Genomic DNA, 24421 nt, shown 5'->3' on the forward strand with positions numbered 1-24421 from the left:
TTGTGTAGTAAAATGCTTTCATTGCACACTAAGGAATCCACTGTGCAGTTTTATGATTCATGTGGTAAAGAAGCTACAGTGGAACCTCGTTAATAAGTACCTGCTGGGAACACGGCATAACTACGCACTAAACGTAGTACGCATTAACCACCAAGTACAAATTTGCTTCTCCTGACGTGCGCCATCGCCGCCAACAAAGAAATAAATACAGTGCCACAGCAAATATTGCCTAAAGTGCCCACCACAAAGCCATTCTTCCTTTTTGCCAAACTGCAGAAAAGATTGTGGCACTCTCGTACGACCGTCTGATAGCACGCGGTGGCGACGCCAAGGAGCATTTCGAAACTACTGTGGGGTCCAGGATGCATGCATTGCGAGTGACATAGCGACAGAACAGACGTAATCGGCTGTCCACGATACATGTGTACTGCGATCTACTACTAAGCGGAAACCGACAGCTTCTTTTTTTTTTTATGCGGTACGGTCACAGCGAGCCGATCGTCTACTGGCTAGTTGCGTGCAGCGCTTCGCCTACTCGGCACACGCGTGACTGTCGAGCCGCTTGCTGTAGTATATAGCCTGTTGGGTTAACGCAGTGATGACAAGCTTTTTTCAAGTGATGTTCATTCCGGGATGCTCTAGCGGTCCTGGCAGCCGACGGAGGCGCATTTGGGCTGTCGCCTAATAAAAGCATGCGGTATGGTTACAACAGTGCTACGCTTGCTATACCGCACGCATGCGTTTAGTGTGATAGCATCGAAACAGTGAGGTTTATTGGTGCCCGTGACCGGCAGTGCTCAACTCTGTAACAGTGAGCTGCTTTCGTTTCTACAAAGCGATGCGAGCTTGAACACGGTCCCGCACAACCAGGCAGCAGTGATTGGCGGCCCAGCGCGTTCAGGTAGTCGCCTATTAAAAGCGTGCAGTAGGCTTAAAGTGACGCTACGCTGCACGCGTGTCTGAACAGATAGCTGAGAATACTTACTGTGATAAGACTTTTAGTCGGCGATAAGTCATACAGGCGCGTTTGTCAGTGGTCGCCACCTCACCTCCGTTCTTTCCCGATGATTACCCGCAAAGGCATCACCGTAATCGTGTGGCAGTCAAAATAATTTATCGGCCGATCTCCGCACTTTTCGAAATGACGGAAAACCGTTTGCAGCACATTATGGCGTCGGAAAGTTCAGCGGTGCTGTAAACTTTCATGGCACAAAAGGTTATCGCGGTACGCAGCTGGTACACACTAACAGGTAGCCATAAGACGAACCACTACAACTTTGTTAGCGAGTGCATTGGTCTCTATGAGAGTCGGTCAGGGATTCGTCGCAACTACGTTTTAACCGTTAGTACATTGAAAGCGGGTACGTTTTAACGAGGTTTGACTGTACAGTAATCCGAACTAGACAGAAGTTCAGGGGAAGATGATGGCCTGAAGTGACAAGAAATCGTCGAACAGGGTATTTCAATGAAGCCTGTTTAACAATTTCTCATCGCAAACTACCGTTAGATCTTGTTATATGAAGCTGAAGAGTCCAGGAAAATAGGTTTCATTTAACAAGTGTTCCATTTACTGAGAAAGATGCATAGGAGAACAGCTGTCTAATACAAAAGCAACCACACTAGAGGCAGTCGTTTCATTTGAGCATCAATTCCTTTTAAGCGATTTCCATTTATCTAGATTCTTCTGTAGCATCCACTTCTGTTTTCCCTGTTTTTCCTGTTTTTCAAGTCTGTTTGGTATGCATTATATTTATGAGCATAAGAAAAACTGTCTTTGGAGGTGTTTTGCACTGAAATGTCTAGTATTTCCTCCTTGCTTCCTGGTTGTAGGTCACAACTGTGTTCAAGAGCAGAGCCAGCGACATGAAGGGCAAGCTGGTGGACTACATTACGAATCCACAGCAACCACCTGTCGAAAGGTGTGTGCTGTGAATACAATTTTCGGCTCTTGCACTAAAGAAAGAAACAGACAACTTACTGGGTAAAAGGGAACAGGGGCTGCATGTCAATGTGCACGCATCATTGAAAGCAAGTGAACCTATAAATCTTTCCAAAAAAAGTAATAATTCCTCAATGCCCAAGCCTGTAACCTGAAACAAAACTGTATTTCAGATTTAGCATTGCAAACATCAAAGTACATTAATTAATTTTATGTTGTCAGCCAAAGTTGCAAGTAACTTTAGTTTTTTTTCACCCACCCTTACCGTATTTACTCGCATAATGATCGCACTTTTTTAAAAAAAAAATTGACGCAAATTTCGGGGTGCGATCATTACGCGGGGTAAATTTTCCGCGAAATATTTTGAGCACCGAAAACGCGAACAAGTCGCATATCGGAATTCTTACGATAGCTATCATGAACATAACCAAAAATAAAAGTAGAGTCTTTGTAATAAATGCACACATTACGCAGGAACTACATGCATTGCATATTGTCCTTTATTTTTTTTATTCACTGACCCCCTAACTTTCATTCAGAATTTGAAGTGTCACTGGCGTCAGTGTCGTCGCCGCTCGATTCCCTGTCGGAACCGGCAGTGTCATCACAGTCGCACAGAAGGTTATCTTCCGTTCTGTCGAGCGCGTTAGATACGCCTGTCTTCTTGAAGCTGTTGGCGACAGTTTTGCTCTTGCCAGTTTTGGTTTCGCGGAAAGCCCGGCGCGTGCTGTTGGTAGCCATGAGCTTCTCACGCTGATTTTTCCAATACCTAATTCTGATTTCGTCGACACCGAAATGCCTGCCGGCAGCGCGGTTGCCGTGCTCAAGCGCGCAATCAACCGCCTTCAACTTAAACACGGCAGTGAAACTCGCGTATCGCCCCATCGTGAACCGGCACTCAAACAAGCCCACGAGGCACATCTCGACAACGTTTCCTCTTGCTGTCATGAAACGTTTAAGAAAAGCCGCAGCGCCTCGCATCGCTGCTTCACAAGGAGAAGGGCTACCTCACACGACGACGATGTTGACATTGCAGCAAGCTACCACAAATGCAGCAAGCTACCACCGAAACATCAAAACGAACCGTCGATCAAAATTAACGACAAAATACGGCCGCTGCCTCGCTCTCCGCGTGAGATGGGGCTGTAAAGAAGGTAGTCTATAACTTGCATTCCTTGTTGAAGTACGCGCCGATTAGAAGCATCAAGAGCAAATTGCAACCGAAGCGAAGATCGGTGATGCTGCCATGTTGCCGGAAATCGTCACACTCACTTCCGGGCGACAAGCGATTTTTTTGGTTTCCCAAAAACCTGCGACGCGACAAGCGACGGCGATGGATGGCCCTCCGCGACAGCAAATCCCTGTCACTCGTCTCCGTCGCTCGAAAATCGCGTGCATGCGGTTGGGCCTTAACACTGCGGGATATCAAAACCACGTGGGCAAAGCAAACATGGCGGCTGGCGGAGCTAAGCGAACGCCTTTTTTCTCGTAAGTCATGGAGGTCGTGAGTGCGTCATGCGCGCCAAAACAGTTTCTTCCGTCGAAATAATGAATTATTTCGTTTAAATTGGTAAATTTGCAGCAACAGCATAGCCATGTTTAAAGGACAGAAACAGAGATGGGCGCGTTCAGCTGCCACAGACGTAGAAACACATGGCGGGCATGTGGTGAAAACTACGGCATTTGTCTTTACTGCTATCCTAATACCGCACGCTTCTGCCAAAGGTGGGCAAAACTTAGGAATCTGTTTGGTGCATGCAGTTCACTTGGTGAGTCTTGAAGAGCCACTTACGTAACGTTCGACAGATGGTAAACATGATGATCATCAGCTAGACTTGGCACACGACATATCGCTGCGGCAAGTTCGGGGTGCGATCATTACGCGGGGAAAAAAAAATTGAATTTTGACGACAAAATTTAGGGGTGCGATCATTATGCAAGTAAATACGGTAATTTTCGGTTTTTTGCTGATGGCTCTACCAGTAGTGACAAACTGCTTGTATCCGGTACTACTATTAGAGCTGTGCGAATAGCAAAATTTTGGGTGCGAAGCGAATTCGAATATTGAAGTGTGAGTGCGAATCGAATCAAATATTTTTCGAATATTTTTTGAATATTTCTTGAATATTTTTCTAACACTTGGAAGCAAAATTGCAGAAAAAAATGTTGGAGAGGATTCCTAAGCATATTCTTATGAGATAGCAACATGAAGTGTCTTTTTTTTTTTTTTTCGCTAGCTTGATATCATAGTCATCTTATCAAGAATGAGGCAATGTAGAGGCCGAATTGTATTTATGTAGATGATTTGGTGCAAGCAAAGTGTTGCCGACAACACTTTACACATGATGGGCAAAGGTGCCATTTCCTCAGCCTCTCCTCTTCTTTCAACTTCTGTGGAAGCCCAACTGATGTTGCGGACAAGGGTGTGCTCCCTTCAAGTCCGGAGTTCCAAATCTGCCTCGTAGACGTCGATATATAGAGCTTCGGCGTCCAATTTTTCAGACTTCCTGCCCAAATTTTAGGTCCAAAACAGCTATAATTGAGCCCCCACCTCTGCTACATGCGTTTTCTTGAGTTAATACATTTGCGACCGTAGCGAAGCTTGAAAGGCAGCTTTGCTGCAATACGGGGGTGTGATGAGGTGAAGCATATTGAAAATCTAGGGACCACTTCCAATCGGACGTCGACTGTGTCTTGGCCAAGTTCAACCGTAACGGAGCTTGAAAGGCAGCTTTGCCGCAATATGAGTGTGTAATGAGGTGAAGTATATTGAAAATCTGAAGGGGTCACTTTCAATTGGAGTTTGACTGTATTTGTCTTTGGGGAGTTCGAATAGTAAAATTCTAGTGCGAATTGAATAGCAAACAATATTCGAAATTTCGAATGTTCGCACACCCCTAGGTACAATAAAATAACATTACATGTACTACAGTACTAGCCGGGACAAGAGCTTGTTTCTTGAAGGACTTGCTTTTTGTGTCTTTTGACTTTTCGATAAGCAAACAGTTCAACAGCATTTTTGCTCTCCGTGCAGGCATGTGAGCAGCTCTGACAAATTGGGCAAACGTTACCGCGGCATGGCACCAGTCTTCAGCATTGACGACGAACACGATGGTGAGCTGAGTTTTGAAGCATTGGCAGCCACAGGTTTGCAGACTCGCGTATGAAATGTATTTTTCGTTGAGGACTCAATTGTACTCGCAGGTCAATCCGAATACGAGTGAGTTTGGCGACATATGTTGGTAGTGGCTTATGATATGAAGGACTTGTTTCTTCGTCTATACGTTCATTTATAGCTATCGTACAAGGTTTGCACTAGGCTTTAGTATGCACTAAAGATCCGTGGGTTGTGGAAATTAATCTGGAGTCCTCCAGTGTTGCACTTGTCATAAGATGCAGTACAGCTCCGGGTCTCAAGACAAGACAAGACAACTTTATTTCAGCATCAACAGGGAAGAATACAACTCTGGTGAGGCTACAGGGTGCTAGCAAAAAGCCTCTAACGGCTTGACAAAGGCCAGCACCCCGTTTACAAAACTACAAAGCAAAACAGCAGTGGACAATCAATACGTGTACTTAAGGAAAAGCCTATAAATATAGTGACGGCTTATAGGTTCATTTGTCAGTTTACATTTAGATTTAGATGACGGGTCTCTTCTAGCAGTACTCTGAATTGTGCGTTTTCTTTGTGTTGTGCACTGTGGATAAATTGGAATATGTGGAATTACTGATTGTTGGTATCTCATCATTGATGGCACGTGATACAGATCCGGGCAGGCCTTCATTTGCCAAATGTCTGCGTTTGTCACCGAATGGAGGTGTAGCTGTAACACACTGCCTTTTGGGAACCATAAGTATGTGTGTGATATCATTCACACAATAATTGGGGGGCATGGCTCTTAAATTATTTTTTAATTTCTTGATTTACTTTGATGAAACTTGGTGAGTTTATGTATTTGCTTGATGATTTCAAATGTGCAATTATTTTTCTAGTATAATGTGTAACTTTTAAAATACAAAATATTTCATGTGTCTTTTGGGGACCAAGATTTTTTCTCAACTGAGAGAGTTACGAAGTAAATCACCATATCACAATAATCTGGAATCAGAACTGTGTGCAGTGCTACAAAAATGGATGTTCTAAACCCACTTGAACAAAATTTATGCTATGTTGAACATTCGCAAGTGAAATCCCAGCTTGAAATTGACTCACTTGCGAATGTTCAACATACCATAACTCTTGTTCATATGGGTTTAGAACATCCATTTCTGTAACACTGCACACAGTTCTGATTCCAGATTATTTTGATGTGGTGATTTACTTTGTAACTCTCTGTTGAGAAAAAATCTTGGTCTCCAAAAGGCACATGAAATATTTTGTATTTTAAAAGTTACACGTTATACTAGAAAAATAATTGCACATTTGAAATCAGCACACAAATATACATAAACTCGCCAAGTTTCATCAAAATCAACCAAGAAATAAAGGGGGGCGACGTGGCACTCAGAAACCGAAAATCGACCAAAAAATATAGTTTTCGCTGGCCATTTCTGCATGTTCCTGACATCGTTGTGCACTTAGTTACAAGCTTTTATTGCTGCATACCGTCGTCTCCTATCCATATCCTACTTTAAAAAACCAAAACCGTGCATCCTGCCCTTTAAATTGAGGGCGAACAGCAAACAATTTTTCATGTTCTTCCTGTGATGGAGGAGCAATATCTTTTGTTCTGTAGGTTGTCATTATTATTTCTTTTTTGCTTCTAAGATAAATAGATGCGATGTTTCTTAAGGCAAGTTTTGTTATAGTATTTCCATGAGAAAATGTTCTAAATCAAGGTTTTGTCTTGAGTATTAATGAGGGCATTTTTTAAATCTTGTACAACAGCTCACAACTCTGCTTGGGAATGGCCTAAAGCAATGATTTGTACTTTACGACACACTACAAACATTCTCAGTGTATTCTGTGGATTGTACATTCGTGTGCAGGTTGCGGTTGATTAGATAATTAGGCCTTGAACAAAGAAGTAAGTGTGTGTGATATCCTGGAAACTACTTATGATAGAAAAAAAACAATTGCATACTTGAAATCTGCACACAAATATTCTTAAACTCTGCGAGTTCCAGCAAAATTGATCAAGAAATAAAAAAAAAGATTTAAAGTGCCACGTCTCCCCTTAATATAAGACAAGGCAGAAATAATGTTGCCTAATATGTAGACCAATACTTTTTTGCTTAATCGAGGTGCACATCAAGGTGATCATATTTCCTAAGAACATGTCGTCATTCTGCTAGGCATTGTTTAGATTAGTTGCAGCTCTGACCTCCTTCTCCAAATTACATATCTAAATATTGATGACAGTAGTCAACATATTTTGGGGAACATGAAGCAGTACATTATAAGCTTATTGTGCGAGTTTTATTTCAGACTTTGGCGGTCACGGTGACTTAGATGCATCAGTACACGAGGAGGAAAGCATTAGCACATGGGTGAAAAAGCCCGAGGTTCTGGGGCACTTCAAGTGTGAAGAAATCAAAGAGAATGGACATCTCTACCCCAGGTTTGTTTCAGTTTCACACTTTCTAAGTATTTAAAAGGAAGGTGCACGTTAAAGAACCCCAGGGGCTCGAAATTTCTGGAGCCCTCCACTATGGCGTCCCTCATGAACTACGGGTAAACCGCACTACAACGCTGTTTACCCGTAGACAACTACAAGCCCACATTAGCACTCTGTATCAGCGTCCCTCATAATCATATCTTAGTTTTGGGGCGTTAAAAAAATAATAAAATAAAATAAGTACTTAATGGAGGCTTTCTAAACTTTTACTTCGAAGAGGGGTAGCAGCTGCTGTCTTGGCCGTGTCTTGCCTAATAAAGCTCACTGCTTAAAGGGACACTAAAGGCAAATGTGAAGTCCACGTTGATTGTTGAAATAGCGGTCCAGAAACCTCGTAGTGCTACTTTTATGCCAAGGAAGTGCTTATTTTGAAATAAAATCACGTTTTAGTGGTCCGCATCGCTTTAGCGCACTTCAAATCACCCGCCTGAAATCCGACTTTCATACGTCACTGCTGCCGTGCCCAACGTTGCCCGCCTTTACTGCGCGGCCGCCGACACTAATAGCAGCAGAGCGAAAGTAGCGGGACTCACAGCAGCAACAACTGCCGTCGAAGCTTGCCGCAATCGCCGCAATGGATGTGGACGGAGAACTTGACGAGACATTGGCTCGCGACGCTGGGCTCCAATTCAGCGACTTGAGCCCCGATAAACGTGGTATGCTGCTGAGGGCTCGTAGTGCCGGCGTCGTTGCATGCGGCATTTCGTCGAACTTTCTGTCAGAGCGACTTTCACGAGCGTGCAAAACACACGCGGCAGTACGCGATCCCGAAACTACCACTGACACACGACCCCGTGAGCGAAGCAGGGCACCGGGCGAAGCGCAGTTCGGCGAAAACAGAACCTTTGAACCACGCGCGCCGTTCCCCATGGCAACGCCACAGAGGTTCTTTTTTCCATGAATCAATCGGAAACGAACAAACAGCATTTTATTACGTCTTTTGATGCACGGAAGGTTCCTTTTTTATTGCTAGTTTAATTACTAGTGATTTATTGTAGGCAGACTCTCATACGTCATCGGGATCACTTCGAAAATGTCCCACTCGTGGCGCTCATCATGTGATACATTTAGCCTAATTTCTCGGTAAGTAGGGCACTGCTGTTGATAATATTGCCGTTTTAGAAGTTGTCATACATTGAGCTTTCACTCTGATATAAATTTTTATTTGCCTTTAGTGTCCCTTTAAAGGAATACAGCACACAGGTGCATATACAAGTGGTGTATGAGCCTATGCTTGTTCATTATTCTACCATATTTACTTGCATAACCTGTGTGTAATTTGTGTACCCATGAAATAACCTCCTGTTTATTGAAAAAAATAAACATTTACTTAAATATTTTGTGCTCACTGTCCTGCTTTGCAACAGCCACAGTGTCGCACACATACTTTAGGCCTCATACAGAGAAAATTTTAAAAATATTACCTCTGGGGAATTCAGTAATGCCGCAGTTATGTACTTGCCGGGAATGCAGCATATCTAAACAGTAATGGGCACTAACCTGTAAATATTGCCAGGCTTTTCATCGAAGCGTGGAAAAAGAATAACCGGGTGACCGGTGTCGATACCAAGGAGCATTTCAAAAGTATGAAAGGTGAGACAGCAGCTGACATGGCAACAGAGGAGATGACTTGTGCAGCTGTCCCCAATGAGCTTGTGTGCACTTGTACACAGACCTGCTACTGATCTGAAACTGGCGCCACTTCATCAAATTGTATTACTTGCTTTTGCTGCATGGAAACAGTTGTCCCTGTAACGACGTATTCTTCTGAGCTTGTTTCTAGGCTTATCCAAATATAGTAAATTTTAGGTTCAAAGCGAATAGTGATTTGGTTGAATAATTTTGAATCGAATTCGAATAGTATATATCACATATTATAAAGAAAAATGAGCATATTTGTCATGACCCAACTAACCTGCACAATATTTTTTTTTTTAATTGAAACAAGGCATGTGCAAATGTCATTCTTTTTGGTTCAAAAGTAAGTGGAAGGGAAGAACATTGAATAGTAGCTTTTAATACATTACGTTTTAAACTTTACTATAATTAGAGCATATAAGCCCGTGTAACTAGCTTTTAAGCTTAATAATTGATGCATCGATGTGATGGTAATTTGTTCATTTAACCTTGATGTGGGGCTTTGCGGCAGTGCAGATTTCTGAATAGGTGTTTTCACAGCATAACACTGCTGTGCTGCAGTGAAACCACCTTTACAGGGGGTTACATGCGGTTTATATATGTCTATTTGTTCATTTCGAATACTTCGAAATTTACAATAACTTAAATTCGTTTCAAAGCGAATTCGAATACTGTAATATTCGTTCGAATATTCGAACTGCTCGAATATTCGCACAAGCCTACTTGTTTCCTACTTGAGGCCATGTCACTTTGCCTAAGGAAGTCTATTGCACATAACTCAAACCTCGATATAACGAATTATCAGTTATAACGGAGCACATGAAGAATAGTCTTGTCGTAGATAGAGCGTTACAAATATACATTTATAACGAATTTTGGGACATTTAACGAACTTATTTTCGTGTCTGATGCGAGTCTGTTAAATGACGTTTGAGTGTTTTTCAATGTTGTCTTAGTTGTATACGATATGTATGTCACTGAGCTTTTCTTGTGTTCTTCTCATTGAGGATGTCTTGATTAAGCTTAGTTAGAGATCTCCCTCAAAGTTGATGAACAAGATGTAAAGCCTAGCATAACTAAGCGTGCCTCTTTCTTCCCAATGTGCAGTCACTTGCTGGTGACTCAGACTCACTTGTACCTGCTGCGTGAGCTGAGCCACAGGAAGGGAACTGCCCGGGTAGTGTCCCAGAGACCCCTGCTTTCGGTGCTCAAGATAACCAGCAAGAAGCAACACCCCGAACTGATCACCTTCAAGTATGGCCTGAACGACAATGCCACAGGAACCTTCACGGTTGTCGCGATGGAGCGTTTACTCATCCCCAAGGCCAAGGAGGCCACACAGCTCGTCAAGACCCAGATCACAAAGCTGCTCGAGGAGACTGATGCTAGGTAGAGGAAATATATTAGGGGTTTATTACTGGTAAAACAACCTGAAATGCTTAAGCATAATGGATGGGTGGATAGATGCTATGAGCGTTCCCTTTATAACGGGGCAGTGACCTGTGCGCCACTAAGCTCGGAGGGGGGGAGCTTTTCTTTTCTTTTGTTTTAAGTCGGCTTAATGCCTTGTGTACTTTAATTAAAACGACCTTCTGATAGAAAAAACAAAAACCAAATTCACAGCCCAACCATCTGCGCCTTATGGTAAACTGACCTTATTTGTCTCACTATTTATTTTTGTCCTTTATCCCTACTTTTTCGCCACCGATCCTCTAACCGCCTCTTACTTATTTCTATCGTGGATGCGTTTACCTTTCCAGTGCTGTCCCTAAAACCCAAGGCTTCATGTAGGCTAATGCCTAAACATACATCCGTGCGGACATCTCCACATTGAATTAAAATGTGCTCTGTCGTTTCCTTAGCTTCCCCACAGCATCTGTAATACTGAACTTGTATAGCACCACCTATCAGCCATACTACCAACTGGCAAAACACTGAAATAATCTTTAGTGCAAGATGCACAGACACAGATGTGGTGCTGAGCTGTGGGGGCCTGTGCGCAGGTTGTGAAATGAAAATGTGTCAAGTGTCTCAACGCGCCAGCTTGCGCACAGGAAACTCTTTGCCATGCGCTATTCACTCCATCAGTGTGTGCGCCCTTGGCATAATGATTGCGGTATTAGGCTTATGTGGTAGAGGTCATGTGTTCTAATCCTGCAGAAAAGTTTATCTGGTCTTTTTATGTGGTTGTTTTTAATTCTTTGCTTTTGTATAACTATTATTTTTAACTTTTGTTTTGCTTGTTTTCTTCATTTTTTGTGTTATGGGGTGCTGTTATCTCATCCTTCTCTTGCACTTTTCGTACAGAATGAGGCTTTAATGCATGGGCATTAGAATGCCCGACAGTGTAAACAACGTACACGGTCATGGACTCTTAGGAGAAATACCAGAGTACTCATAAGCAAGAATCAGGCTTAAAATTTCTTCAACTTTGAGGCGGCCGTGGAAATGCTCAACTCTCTCTCATCCCTTGATGTTATTTTTCCCACGTGGCTCTGGCACTTTCCTGAAATCCAGCTTCCCCTGGTGTCGCTGTGTACTGTGTCCTTTTGTTGCTACAGCACTGGAGATTCCACAGGGGGAGAAAAAAAACCTGATCACTGTGAGATGTTATGCATATATACCACATTTTAGTGAGTGGTTAAACAGTAATCATTTGTACGGCGATTGCCTGAATATCTACATGATATTTCCCCTAAGCATGGAGGCTATGCGTTGAACAGATTAGAGGTGCCTAAATACGCTGCAACTGCAGGGGCTTTTTAAGTGTTCTTTTATAACCTTGTGTTACTTTTTATAACTATATCCTCCCCCTTTTTCTTAAAATGCTCTTGACAATGGGAACATATTGGTCATGTTCAGTTCTGCGAACAAAAAGGAAAAACGATTCATTGCCCACTTTTTATAATAGAAGTTGTTTTTTGTACTTTCTTTAAAAAGGAAATTCATGGTATGCTTGTGTTTTTAGCTGATGCAGGACCTCTGCCTTCATTTATTTTCTTTTTATTTTTATTTATTTATTATTTTTGTCTTTATAATGGCTATTATATCTGGACACTTGAGGCTAATAGTCATTGTCACTGTCATTGCTTTTCTAAAATGTGATATGTTCACGTTTCTAAGATGCAAGCAATGCTCACATGTCTAAACCAGCCCTCTGGATTGTTCCATCTTCAGTGCATTCATTTTTCTTTGCAGGTAATGGGAGCAGCAAGGCCATTTGAGGTCAGTATGAATGGGATCAAGCAAAAACATTCTAGCAGTTCATCAGGAGCCAAATGTTGCACCACGGCAAGATTGTGACGGTGCAGCGCTTACGGCACTTTTTTTTTTCTTTTACAACAATGACACATTACGTCAATGTTGCCCCTTTTTTTCTTGATGTTATTACAAGCTCGCTTGCATCCTCTAGGGGTGTTTCCTTTGTGCTTGTTCGAGGCTGTGTTCTTTGAACTGACTGGACAGAATGCATACTAACGGCTACTTGTTAGTTGCTTATTTCTTTTGTACAGGACACGTGCCGTCAGTAGACAAACTATAGATCACCGAGATTGTGGCAGAGAGTTTGCTGTGCATCTTGTCTTGTGCGCTTCAATCTTGCGGATTTTGCAAGAGAAGTTCGTACTGCGCGTGTTGAAATGGAATTTCACCCATTTTGCTACACAACGATCATTAATGTAGAACAAAGCACCTTTGCTTTGTCTAGCAGGGTGCTGCAGTGGTTTAAAAAGTTTTGGCAACATTTTTTTAAGCTTTATGAACATAATCGTCTCGCTCACGCTGTATAGCTTCCAATGCTGAAAAATGTGTTTAGTGTCTCAATGTCTGCTGATGATGTGTTTACCGGTGACTATAGTATTAGATTACAAGCTGATGAGATCACAGGTTGCGTTTAAGTGCAGATTTGCAGCACCTTTTGTGTGCACTACTCAAATAGGAGTCGCCAAATGTAAAGTTCGATGCTGAATCGTTGGAACTGGGCGCCCAGGGATGGATCGCCAGTAGTACTAGAGCAGCACGAGTTGTTCTTTATTTATTTATTTATTTTAAGGGAATTCACACCGATGTTTAACAAGGGCTGAATGCATCTCCAGCACACACCTGACCACGAAAAAGTACTTGGTTATATCGCCAGTTATAACTCCTATTACATAATAACAAACGTTCGAATGTGGTTTTCGAAACACTTAGTCCTCCTTCAGTGACTCTTATTTCAGTTAGTATGTATAAGAATATTATAGTGACAATCATGAGCTCCATTTGTAAGCCTTTCTTATTTCCAGATTTAAGGGACTGTATTTCTCATTAAAGTCCTGATTAGTTTTTGCAGTAGACAGCACTGCAATGCAGTTAGGTAATCAATTAAATGAGACTTTAGGATTCTTTCTTTTTTTTTATACGTGCAAAATTAAGACTCCTGTATCTGCAAAATTATATGAACGTTCAGGGCTTTCTGTTTGTGCTTTGACATTGAAGAAAGAAGGGGCAGTGTGTGGGAATTCAAACACTATTAAGAGCCACTGTGTAGTGTTTTCCTTACTACTGCACACTAACCTTGAACAGAGTTGCCCAAGGGCAACTAAAGTGGATTGATTCATTGATTGATTGATTGATTGCATTGCATTTCATTGCATTTAGGCTTGTGCGAATAGTAAATTTTATGGTCGAAGCGAATAGTGATTTGGTCGAATGATTTCGAATTGAATTTGAATAGTATATATATCACATATAATCAAGAAAAATTAGCATTGCATTGCGTTGGACATACAGTAAAATCTCGTTAATTCGACCCCCGTTAATTCGGAACTTCGGTTAATTCGGACGCGGCGTCTGGTCCCGTCCAAAATGTGCATTGTTCTATGGCTGAGAACTCTCATTAATTCGGACAGATTCGACCGCGCTTCGGTTAATTCGAACTCCCGACCGAGGTCGGGTCGAGACGGGGAAGCAGCAGCGGATACCGCCACGGCCGCGGTTCGGATATAATTCGGATTCGCAGCCGAAATCGACGGCGCATCTAACAACTTCGAGATCGGATCATGGCCTCCGAGATTTAAAACGAGGTAACGAGATCGGATTATGGCCTCCGAGATTTAAAACGAGCTTTGCATCTCGGAGGCACATACACAATGAAAGGCAGCGCATCGCTACTGTCATCAGCAACAGGCAACATGGCGACGGTCCGTCCGCGTTATCAACGCGATCAGCCAGCCACGAGTGGTGGATGATAAGAATGGCATAGAATATGGCATAAGGCATCGTTCCGCGATAGCACCCCTGGTGTTCCGCAACGTGCGCGGTGAAGCGTTGTGCAGGCCTGGCGTTCCGGACTTTCCGCATGCCTTTCTACGTACGAGCCGTGCAACGTTTTCAACACTGACGAGGAGGCTCTGCCTGACAAGACGATCGTGTGTAAGGGGCACCCGTGCGTCTTAAGAGCGGGTGACGGTTCTTCTGGCTACGAACATGACCGGCACATAGTAGCTGCCGCTGCTGGTGATAGGAAAGGCTGCGAAGCCAAGATGTTTTAAGAACATTAAGCAGCTGCCTGTCGACTACCGCCTTAATAGAAAGGCTTGGATGACGGTCGAAATATTTCAAGCCTGGCTGCGTCAGCTAGACCGCCGCTTTGCGGCACAGTGTGCGCGGACAGCCACCTTCAGGAACTTAGCAAAATTGTGATTTCCTTGCACGTTGCCTCCGCGAAGCAAACCGCGATCACCGACTTTTTTAAGAAATAAAAGTCTGGTGGTGGCGGAAACATTTTTCTAGTGTTTTGATCGTACTCGCGATAATTCGAACCCTCGGTTAATTCGGACATTCTCTCTGGTCCCGTGAAGTCCGAATTAACGGGGTTTTACTGTATTTCCATGAAGCTTCATTGACATTAGATCTCTTCAGATTTGCCTTCGAGAGGGTGTAATCACAGTTGCAATTCTCCACAATAACATTTAGTATGTGATGCATCTGTACTTTGTTTACTTTTTTCTAACTATGGCCACGAATGGGAGCTGGCAGCTGCATTGTCTGTACTATCCTTTTTTCTTAATTCACATTGTAACAGACCATTCATGATTTTCATCACTACGATGTTTCGGACTAGTTTCCTCAGGCTTTTTGTCTAAGGACGATTCAACGGCCTTTCCTTATACAGTGTGATTGTGCGGCACGTCGTTGAAAAATCACAAGTTAGCAGATGAACGGAGTTTCACGCATGTTCGTATAATGTTGTCATTGCTATAGTTGCCGTAAAATGTACGTGTGGTGATGTTTAAGGAGCCGATTAATCTTCCTACTGCCTCCATATAGTGTGCTGTATTCTTTTATTTTCATACAAATGTTTTGTTATTTATACGTGCAGTAGTTGTGTGTTGAAATCGAACTGAGCATTTATGTTCAAGTCAAAAAGGAGAAAGGACCAATGAACACATTCCCAAGATGGGCACAATTTAAAAGGATGCTAAAGAGAAAAAATTTCAGGTCCAGTTACATTTGTATGCGACCTTAGTGGAATACAAAACTGAGTAAGTTCAACCATTTAAAGGGATTCTTGATTACCTAGAAGGGTTCAGCAACAAATGCTGGGTGGTGGCAATTCCTTAAAATATCTGTTCATAATGTTGATTTTGACTATGTGCTGGCAACTGACCAGGTTTTTTTATCTGTTGAATATGGTTACACTTAATGGTTACTGTATGCGCTGATAGGCTCCCTTTGGGAAGCCCGAGTTGCACACATATATATATGTTTTTTTATTCATTGCTTGTGCTGTCGAATGTGTGTGGAAAAGCCGCCTCTGGGGTGCAGATAAACACAACAGACGATTGCAGCACCACCATGTCACTACAGTTTAGCTCATTATTCATTAACCAAAGTCCAAGACATTGCTTCCGAAATTTGTCTTGACTTATTATTCTTTCTTTATAGCAAAAACTGCATGATAAACACCTTCCTTTTTGTCTTTTGAGTTAATTTACGGCTGCTCATCAGCACATTTTTCAACAGATTCTACCACCAAGCCATGGGCAATAAAAGATATAATGGTAGGCGTGTTAGCACCCACAGCGGGATGTTTCAATTTAAAAAAAAAAGTCAAACTGTTTTTTTTATTGCTCAAACCTATGAGCTCACAACCAAATAGTCCTTGATTGTCCCCCCTAAAGCAGATAGACCAGAGGGGTAGTGTAGTTTGACCACAATATCACGTGTTGCAATGAGCTTGCTTGGTGCTAATGTGAAGTGTGGCGCTCCCTGAGAACATTGGTTGCTTCTGCGTGCAAGATTTATGTGCAGCTCTGGCTCCTAAAGGAGCCTGTATGGTAACTCTAGTCAGACTAATACTGCATTTGAATCTGACTGCATAGTTGAACCAGAAGGTTTTCGGGGCACTTTTGTTATCAAAATTTATTCACCAAATACCCGTATAAATTACAGCAGTGAAATCTATGATATGGACAGGCGCAATAAGTGCTCAAGTCTTGGCGCTGAATTTGAAAAGGTGAACATGCTCTTTATTTTCTGTGCCTATAATGAACAGTATCTATTAAATTACTGCAGATAGGCTTTTGAAAGCTTACTTCTATATAAACTGGTCTAGCGCTTCTTTTCAGTGTCCCTTTAACTGTGTATTAATTTCGTTTAACCGCAGTGCTGCTGTTATGTATTCTAGATTTTTTTTACTTTCCTTGCTCTTTTGTAATAACTTGAGCCCTTTGAAAGTGGGCTCACAAAGGAGTGTCTGGTGTACATTGTTCTGGTGCTTCTTATGATATACAGTATAGCACGCCTAAAGGATATTGCTGTAGCAAATAGAGCTTGAATGAATGGCCTGTTTAGAGACCATTCTAGAAGGGCCACTACAGGCAAATACCTGAAGCGCAGCTGGAGTGACTGGTTACCGTTATGGATATCACTCTTCCACATTTGTTTGGCGCCAACAGATCACTTAAACGTCTAGAGAGCTGTAATTGTAGATGGAAGATAACCCAAGATAACAGGTGGTGATAAGTCTTCCATGCATTGACGTACCACGGTACTATTTTGGACATTAGGTTAGCTGGATGCTTTAGGCATCGGTGAGCCAAAGAGCTTGCAACTCTGATGAGGCAGTGAAAAAGAGTAGCATTGGTTAAAGTGGTAATAAAACCCCTAATAATTATCCAGAAAATAAATATCTAGTGTTTATATCAAACACAACCGTTCTATTGTTTGTACTCGGTTGGCTGCTATATTCCAATTATATCATTTGTGTGTTCGTGTTATGTCATTGAGCACTGGTTAGTTCTACAGAGGTGGCATAGACCCTGTTTTATGCTTGTCATTTTCTTAAGAAAGCCATGTCCTCATTAACAGAGACACAACTTGGAGATATTCTTGGGAGTACATATCTGTCACTTCAGCTTGGCTTTTAACCTTTGCCGTTAGTGTCCTTTCAAAGTGGTGTGCCTATACATAGTGCTTATTTATAATCTGTGGACAGGGAAGATTCGTCTGTGTTTTCACTTGGATATTAAGGAAATGCTGTTTCACACCTTCCGTCCCTTTGACAGCTCCGGGAAATTTCTTGGGGCTGTTTCGGCGAAGCCTGTTTGTGAGGTTGAATGTTGTGTGCCTGTAGATGTGCGACATAATTGAGATTGACCAAATATTGTACGACTAAATGTTTGACAGATGCTGCGCATGTGATTGTTACTCAAGTAAGAGGCCTCTGTTGTGCCAGACTTTACTTTCGGTTTTATCATTTTGTTGGCAAGATGTAAATAGTATTTTATATATGTTGATAGTGTTAGATGGCTATGTGTTCTGCTGTACAATCTATAGCCTTCTTGTACATTCAATAAAGTCTCGATGGAAGCTCCTTGCCTTGTACTTACTGCAAGTCCTTCCAGAAAGAGTCTTTTTCTTCAGGAGGCTGATTCATAGTGTTTCTTTTGTGCTGTTTCCTTGAGTTCATTGTTATTGACCACTATAAGCAACTGACATGCTCTCGGTAGGCAGACTGCTGTGTAATGCTGAGCTTTAGGACCGTGCCCTGGTACAGACCTTAATTCATCGTGTTATAGCCAATGTTAGACAGTATCGAAGATATATGCATCTTAGATACTATCGTAGATACCCTTTGGGTATCTTATATCTGTGTCACGATACGTCTCGCAAGACTTATATCAGTATCTGTATTTCTGATACATGAAATAATGTACCATGTATCTTGAGGTACAAGATACCGCGATCGCAACACCACCGTGCGAAACAGTGAACGTTGTCCAAACTCCGTATCTAGACCCAATACTGCTGCCTCCAAGCCACCTAAATCAAGCTAAAGACAGTAATATTCTTTTATCTTTCCGCCAGAGTCCTTCAGCGAGAGCAGGCGATGATTTCTGCTCATCTCTATTGGTGGAGCAGAGTCGCATGGTGGTGCTCATGCTGTCTCGACAAAAAATGATCACGTGAACTTCTACGCCCAGCCAATTTTTTGTGTGTACCATTTGCGCCTATCTTTAGTGTCATTTCATAATATCTCACTCAATGCAAAAAAATTGCGCCACAGTCGCCTTCCCGCCGTGTGCTCCGCATTACATCGATTACCGTGGTACATTGTATCTGCCGAATTTTTTAAACAAAACGGGTTTTTATATTCGTAACACACCACTTTGTAACATATTCGGGTCATGAGGAGATGCACGTTAAAAGTATCCTTGCAGCGACAATTATCAAAAGTATCCCACCAATACACCGTGGCATCTGTCACCCTTATCAAGAAGTTATTTATGGGATCCATACATTTTCTTGTATATATAAGATCCTGGACAAGAAAGCACTTTGTTAAAAATCGATTCTATTGATTGGCACCATGTACGACCGTCGTGGCCACCATCATCAGTTGCCGTGTTTGCAGAAATGGCTATATTTCGTACCGCTTCAAGTTATTGATTTTACGATGTCTCCACATATTGACTTGCATATCAGACGTAGTGCAGGAAACAAGATAGAATACTCTTCTAATGACTTACCCCCTTTTCGCTCATCATGAGAGGTCCGATCATAGTGCCGTTTTTTGGGATGCCCCCATAGTGACCGTCAAAACGGGCAAAAATTTGCAGCGTAAACATATAAGAATGTACCAGTTCCTGCGGTACCCCCCCCCCTCACGTATACCGTGTTCACTGCGTTCACAATGCATGCCCACAGCATTGCCTCCTACACAAAATACCGCTTATTAACCCAATTCCATAACTCCCTCCTTTCCTCCTCTCAAACCAAAAAATTCAGGAGCCGTTTCATTATTGGGAAAAGGGGGGCAAGCGAAGCTTGGCGTCTACGTGCCCCACGTAGCAGAAAATATGTCTGCACGAAACCAAATAAATGATCGCGTTATTATGGAGTAAGTACTTTTGAAAAAGTTTCCTTTGCTTGCTTTCGATTCTCGTGCGAAGCATTGCATCCAGTCTAACTGAAATTCAACCCGTTCGATCTAGCATAACTTGTGCGACTCGTAGTAGTACTCTGCTGAGCTCACGCTGCATGATGTGCCCATAGAAGTTGTTAAGAGTTCTGGTCAGGGCTTCGATGCCGAGAGCTCCGGTCAGCGAGTACGCCTCGGTGAGTGCAGTGAAGCCTGCAGCCATGTATTGGTATACCGAAGGAGCTGAGTTAGAAATTGATATGGCACAGATCTAGACGTACAACGATTGAGGAAGCAACAAGGCATTAAAAATGTGGAGGCGACCCTAATTCTGGACTTGTGTGTCTGGTCCGGGCACTCGCAACTCGGTGTTTGTGTGCCCTGCTTGGGTGAACTATGTGCCATGTGCTGCCGAAGCGGATCACAAAGGCCACATAGAAAGAAGCGCCTGGTTGAAATATGTAGGACGGGCAACGGAGTGGATACGAAGCAAAAGGTAAAGAAGCCCAGGACGGCAGCAACTTAGTTGGGGCGATGAAATTAAGAAGTTGGCAGGGATGCAATAAATTCGGCTTGCGCAAGCCAAAGCAAATTGGAGATAATTGGCAGAGGCGGTTTTCCAGCAGTGGAGATAAATATGGGCTGAGAATGATGATGAGTAATGTACTGGGGGGGGGGGGGGGGTGGTATATAATTTTCCTTGCAACTGTTTCTTTGTAGGGCAGAGCCGCTATATTGATCAGATTTATGGAGCATTAAAGGTCCTTGCGATGTTGAGATTGTAAATGCACACAAAATTAATGAAATCACATTTACCTAAAAGCACAGGAACAAAGAAAGGTGTCTTATGGTAGAGGCTTATCACCAGTAGTGACAGTGCATGCTTTAGCCAGCTTTTAATTAACTTGCTTAAAGAAATTGAATGCCTAAACAATTAACTGTCGCATAGAATTGCATGTGTGCCTAATTGACTGGTGGCGCTACCATGCCTGAGCATGCGCTGATGAGTTAAGTGTATACTTGGTTTTCCACCACAGTGCACCCTTTCAGTTGAAAGGTAGTGTTTGCGTTGTCTAGTTCTCTTCACTCATGTTTTTGTTTGCATGCTTTAACCATCTGTTATGATATTTGTAAGATATTCTAAAGGTGTGGTCTGCAGAATTTGGTATCATGTATGCGGTAGATCCTAAATAGGCCAAACAGGGCACTGCTTTGTGTCAGCCACGGCACAGTATAGAACAGCCTACATCATTTGGTTTGCCCAGGACAGTGTGGAAACTGCACGTATTTTACAAACCGACGCACAGCGTCAATACAGCAGTATTGCAACATTCAGTTCTCTTGCATGGACTTCAAAACCGAATGGTTTATTCAGTACCTCCTGAAGAGTGTTCCCAATCAAAGAAACTGCGTTATTGTAAAATGCTAAATAAGCAAATAGGTTTGCTGGCCTGGTCTGAAGTTTTCTTCACACAATTAAAAAAGAAACTACCTACGTGAGCTCTACCTTATTTTTGCTTGCTGATGTTGCCAGAAACTGTGAATTTAAACGGTGCTGTAAAAATAATGTTTTTTTTTTTTCATGAGTATTAACATAGTACTTCATTGACAGATCGTCCACGCCGCGTCTTGCCCGTCGAGTTTCACGAAAGCTTAATGACCATAATGAAAAAGATTAGCTTGCCAGTTCTGCTTAATCTGGATTCTGGAGACAGATGAGGCGCAGGTTGGCCTTGCTGCACCGAATACGAGCCGAGCGGGCTCGAAATAAATTATTTACAGGTCCAAATAGACACCAGAGTGCATATGTAATTATTACACAAGCGCGCAGCGCACAATGTATTATATGACCTGAGAAATCCAGTAGCCCCTTCCCACACATGGCACACGACAGCAAAGCCAACTTGCCTGCGCTGCAGTGTCATGTTATTGCGAGTTCCTCGTCAGGGCAACGTGCTGAACGGTAGATAACCAAGGCCACTCACAAATGTGGCAGCTTCCCCTTCCCTTACATCACTGGACAGAGGGGAAGGTCCTCTGGCAATCTGCTGAGGTTCTTCCAAGGCCAGAAAATTTTTAGAACAGCTTTCCTTTGTTATTTTTACTTTAGGTGGGGGTAGAGCTGTTTATTGGGAGATTATAAGCCGCACTCATACAATCTGGAGAACTTGTCACAAATCTGGAGTCTTCAGGGCAAATAGAAAGAGTTCACAGGTATGGACCTGCAACTTGCAACTGAATGTCAATAAAGGTGCAGAAATAAATACTGCGCTGTACTTCCGCAGAGTGCAAAAGGTAACAAGTTCGTCACGTCGTTAAAAAAAAGCCTTGCACGTCCTGGCAGGCAGTTTGAAAAAATTAATTTTATTTATCTTTTTTATTTATACATACTGCAGACCAGCATCTTGATCTATATATAAGCAGGACAGGCAAAATTTTATATATTAATCAGGCACCATGCCACAATTAAGCAAAAATTATGCAATGTGGCTCAGTCACCGCACTGAAGCTTGTGCAGACAATACATTCGGTCAGCTGCCTTTAGCCACCCAGGATTTCATTTGGAAATTACGGAATGGGTTCACTCTGCAAATAAAAGAAAACGCGCACATTTTAGTGTTTTTTTTCCATAGGCACCATAATCATAAATACAACGAAACCACTACGATTGTCTTTCAGTATCATTGAGGTGCCCTGCTACTAAATTTTAAATAGGCTTTTGTCTTGCCTCATCACCTCTGATGGCTTAGGTGAATACACTTGTACATAAGTAAAGTTACAATGAGAAATCTAATACAGTTCAACCAATATATATCTGACCTGAAGGTGATCAAAATAGTTCAGTGGAAGGGCAAATCAACACGGGATATGTAGGACATCCACTGAATACTTCACTGCAAAGCAGTTCCTTCCAGTAACAGTGTGCATAGTCACAGATCATCACTGTGTTGCAGCATAAATTAGTAAAAGAAATTGTTGTTAGCTATCTTTATCTCGAAAAAAGTCACCATGCTCATTTTTCCTTTATGCCATGTAATTCATTTGAGGTTCATTGCCTCGCTTGATATAATCAGCAACAACAGTACTGTTTTTTTGAACATGAATATTTTCAATGATGTAAAAAGCTATACAGGTACAGTTTAGGTGAATGCTCTACATGTATGTTTCGTATTAAGCCAACCTAGACAGTTGCATGGGACTTGCAAGGGGATGTTACAGTGATTCGGTTTACACACTAACTCAGTACAACAGTTTCAATATATGGGTGTTCGAAGTTAGTATACATAGTTTGCTGTGAAAAAAAATTTTTTTTTTGTAATTGCAGTTGTTGATCCTGCATGTGGTTGACAGAGATTCTGAGCTAGAGGTTGTGTGGGCCGTGTGTCTCAGTTTCACAACGAACGTTCTGTTTGGTATTTGCTACCGCACCCCGGATTCCACAAAATGCTTCTCTAACTTCGCGCTTGCACAAAAAACGCTAAAGACTTCTACTTTTCTGTACAACTTCATTTATTACTTAGATCCAATCCTCGCAGGTTCTGGACTTCAGTCTTGCCTAGTACGACAACCAGTTCCTCTTTCAATGATTAATGACACCATTACAAACGCCCCCATAGTAGTTTCCAATGCATTTAACTCTTATTTTCAGTCAGTTTTCACCCTCGACAACCATGTTGTTCCAACCTTTAATCATGACATACAAAGCAATAAGCTAGGTGATATTGTAATAAGCTGTGAAGGTGTATTGAACCTAATCTTGAATATCGACACCAAGAAATGTTCCGGTTCGGACGGCGTACTGAATTTCTTTCTTGTGAGATACTCCGCATGGACAGCCGGTTACCTTACTGTAATCTTCCAGAAATCCCTAGACTGTGGTGAAGTACCTTCTTCATGGAAATCAGCGAAAGTATTGCCTTTGACAAATCTGGTGATAGACAACTCTTATCTAATTACAGGCCAATATCTCTTACACCACAGCCATGCAAGATGTTGGAACACATTATTCACAAGCATATCATCGAATTCCTCGACTCCAATGAAGTTCTAAATTCAGCTCAGCACGGTTTCCGTCGTGGCTACAGCACCGTTACACAATTAGTCGATTTTGTTCATGACGTCGCCTCTAATCTAGATATAGGAAATCAAATTAGATGCCATTTTCATTGACTTCTCTAAAGTTTTCGACTCTGTTCTTCATTCTAAGTTGCTTGTGAAACTAGATACCATACTCAATAATTCCCGTCTTGTTTCTTGTATCGCCAGTTTCCTTCATTATCGCTCAGAATTTGTTTCTTTTAATTCAGTGGAATCATCCCTTGTTGACGTCACGTCAGGCGTTCCGCAGGGATCTGTGCTGGGCCCATTATTATTTCTCATATATATTAATGATTTACCTCACTGCGCCTCATCTAAAATAGGACTTTATGCTGATGATTGCGTATTGTACAAATCCATTAATTCTGCGGAAGATCGTCGCCGTCTTTCACAATCGCTCATTTCTTTCAGCGCTTGGTGCAAAACATGGCAGATGGACGTCAACTGCGTTAAAACAGCCGTCATGTCATTTACGATTGGACAGAACCCATTCTCATTTGATTATTATCTGGATGGTACACAACTTAAAAGAGTGTCACAATATAAATATTTGGGTGTGATTCTAACAAAAAATCTTTCCTGGACCAACCACATCGAATACATCAGCGGGAAAGCTCTAAAAAAATTAGGCTATTTGCGCCGTACTTTGGCTAAATCCCCCCGCGATACCAAGCTACCTTTGTACAAAACGTTCATTTGCCCTATTCTAGAATACGCATCTGT

The 24421-nt window shown here is 42.2% G+C and overlaps 1 protein-coding gene across 1 annotated transcript in view; it reads left to right on the forward strand.

Moving 5' to 3' along the window:
- LOC119393287 (TBC1 domain family member 23) overlaps positions 1 to 18048 on the forward strand; it is a 46391-nt gene extending 28343 nt beyond the window's left edge. Inside the window, exons 13-17 of the mRNA XM_037660220.2 lie at positions 1831 to 1919; positions 4974 to 5053; positions 7368 to 7500; positions 10303 to 10584; positions 12394 to 18048. Of these exons, the coding sequence (XP_037516148.1) occupies positions 1831 to 1919; positions 4974 to 5053; positions 7368 to 7500; positions 10303 to 10584; positions 12394 to 12397 (588 nt within the window). The 3' untranslated portion in view covers positions 12398 to 18048. The remainder of the gene's footprint in view (positions 1 to 1830; positions 1920 to 4973; positions 5054 to 7367; positions 7501 to 10302; positions 10585 to 12393) is intronic.
- Positions 18049 to 24421: the final 6373 nt, after the last annotated feature.

This window comes from Rhipicephalus sanguineus, chromosome 5, assembly GCF_013339695.2.
Source record: "Rhipicephalus sanguineus isolate Rsan-2018 chromosome 5, BIME_Rsan_1.4, whole genome shotgun sequence".
Classification (NCBI taxonomy): Eukaryota; Metazoa; Arthropoda; class Arachnida; order Ixodida; family Ixodidae; genus Rhipicephalus; species Rhipicephalus sanguineus.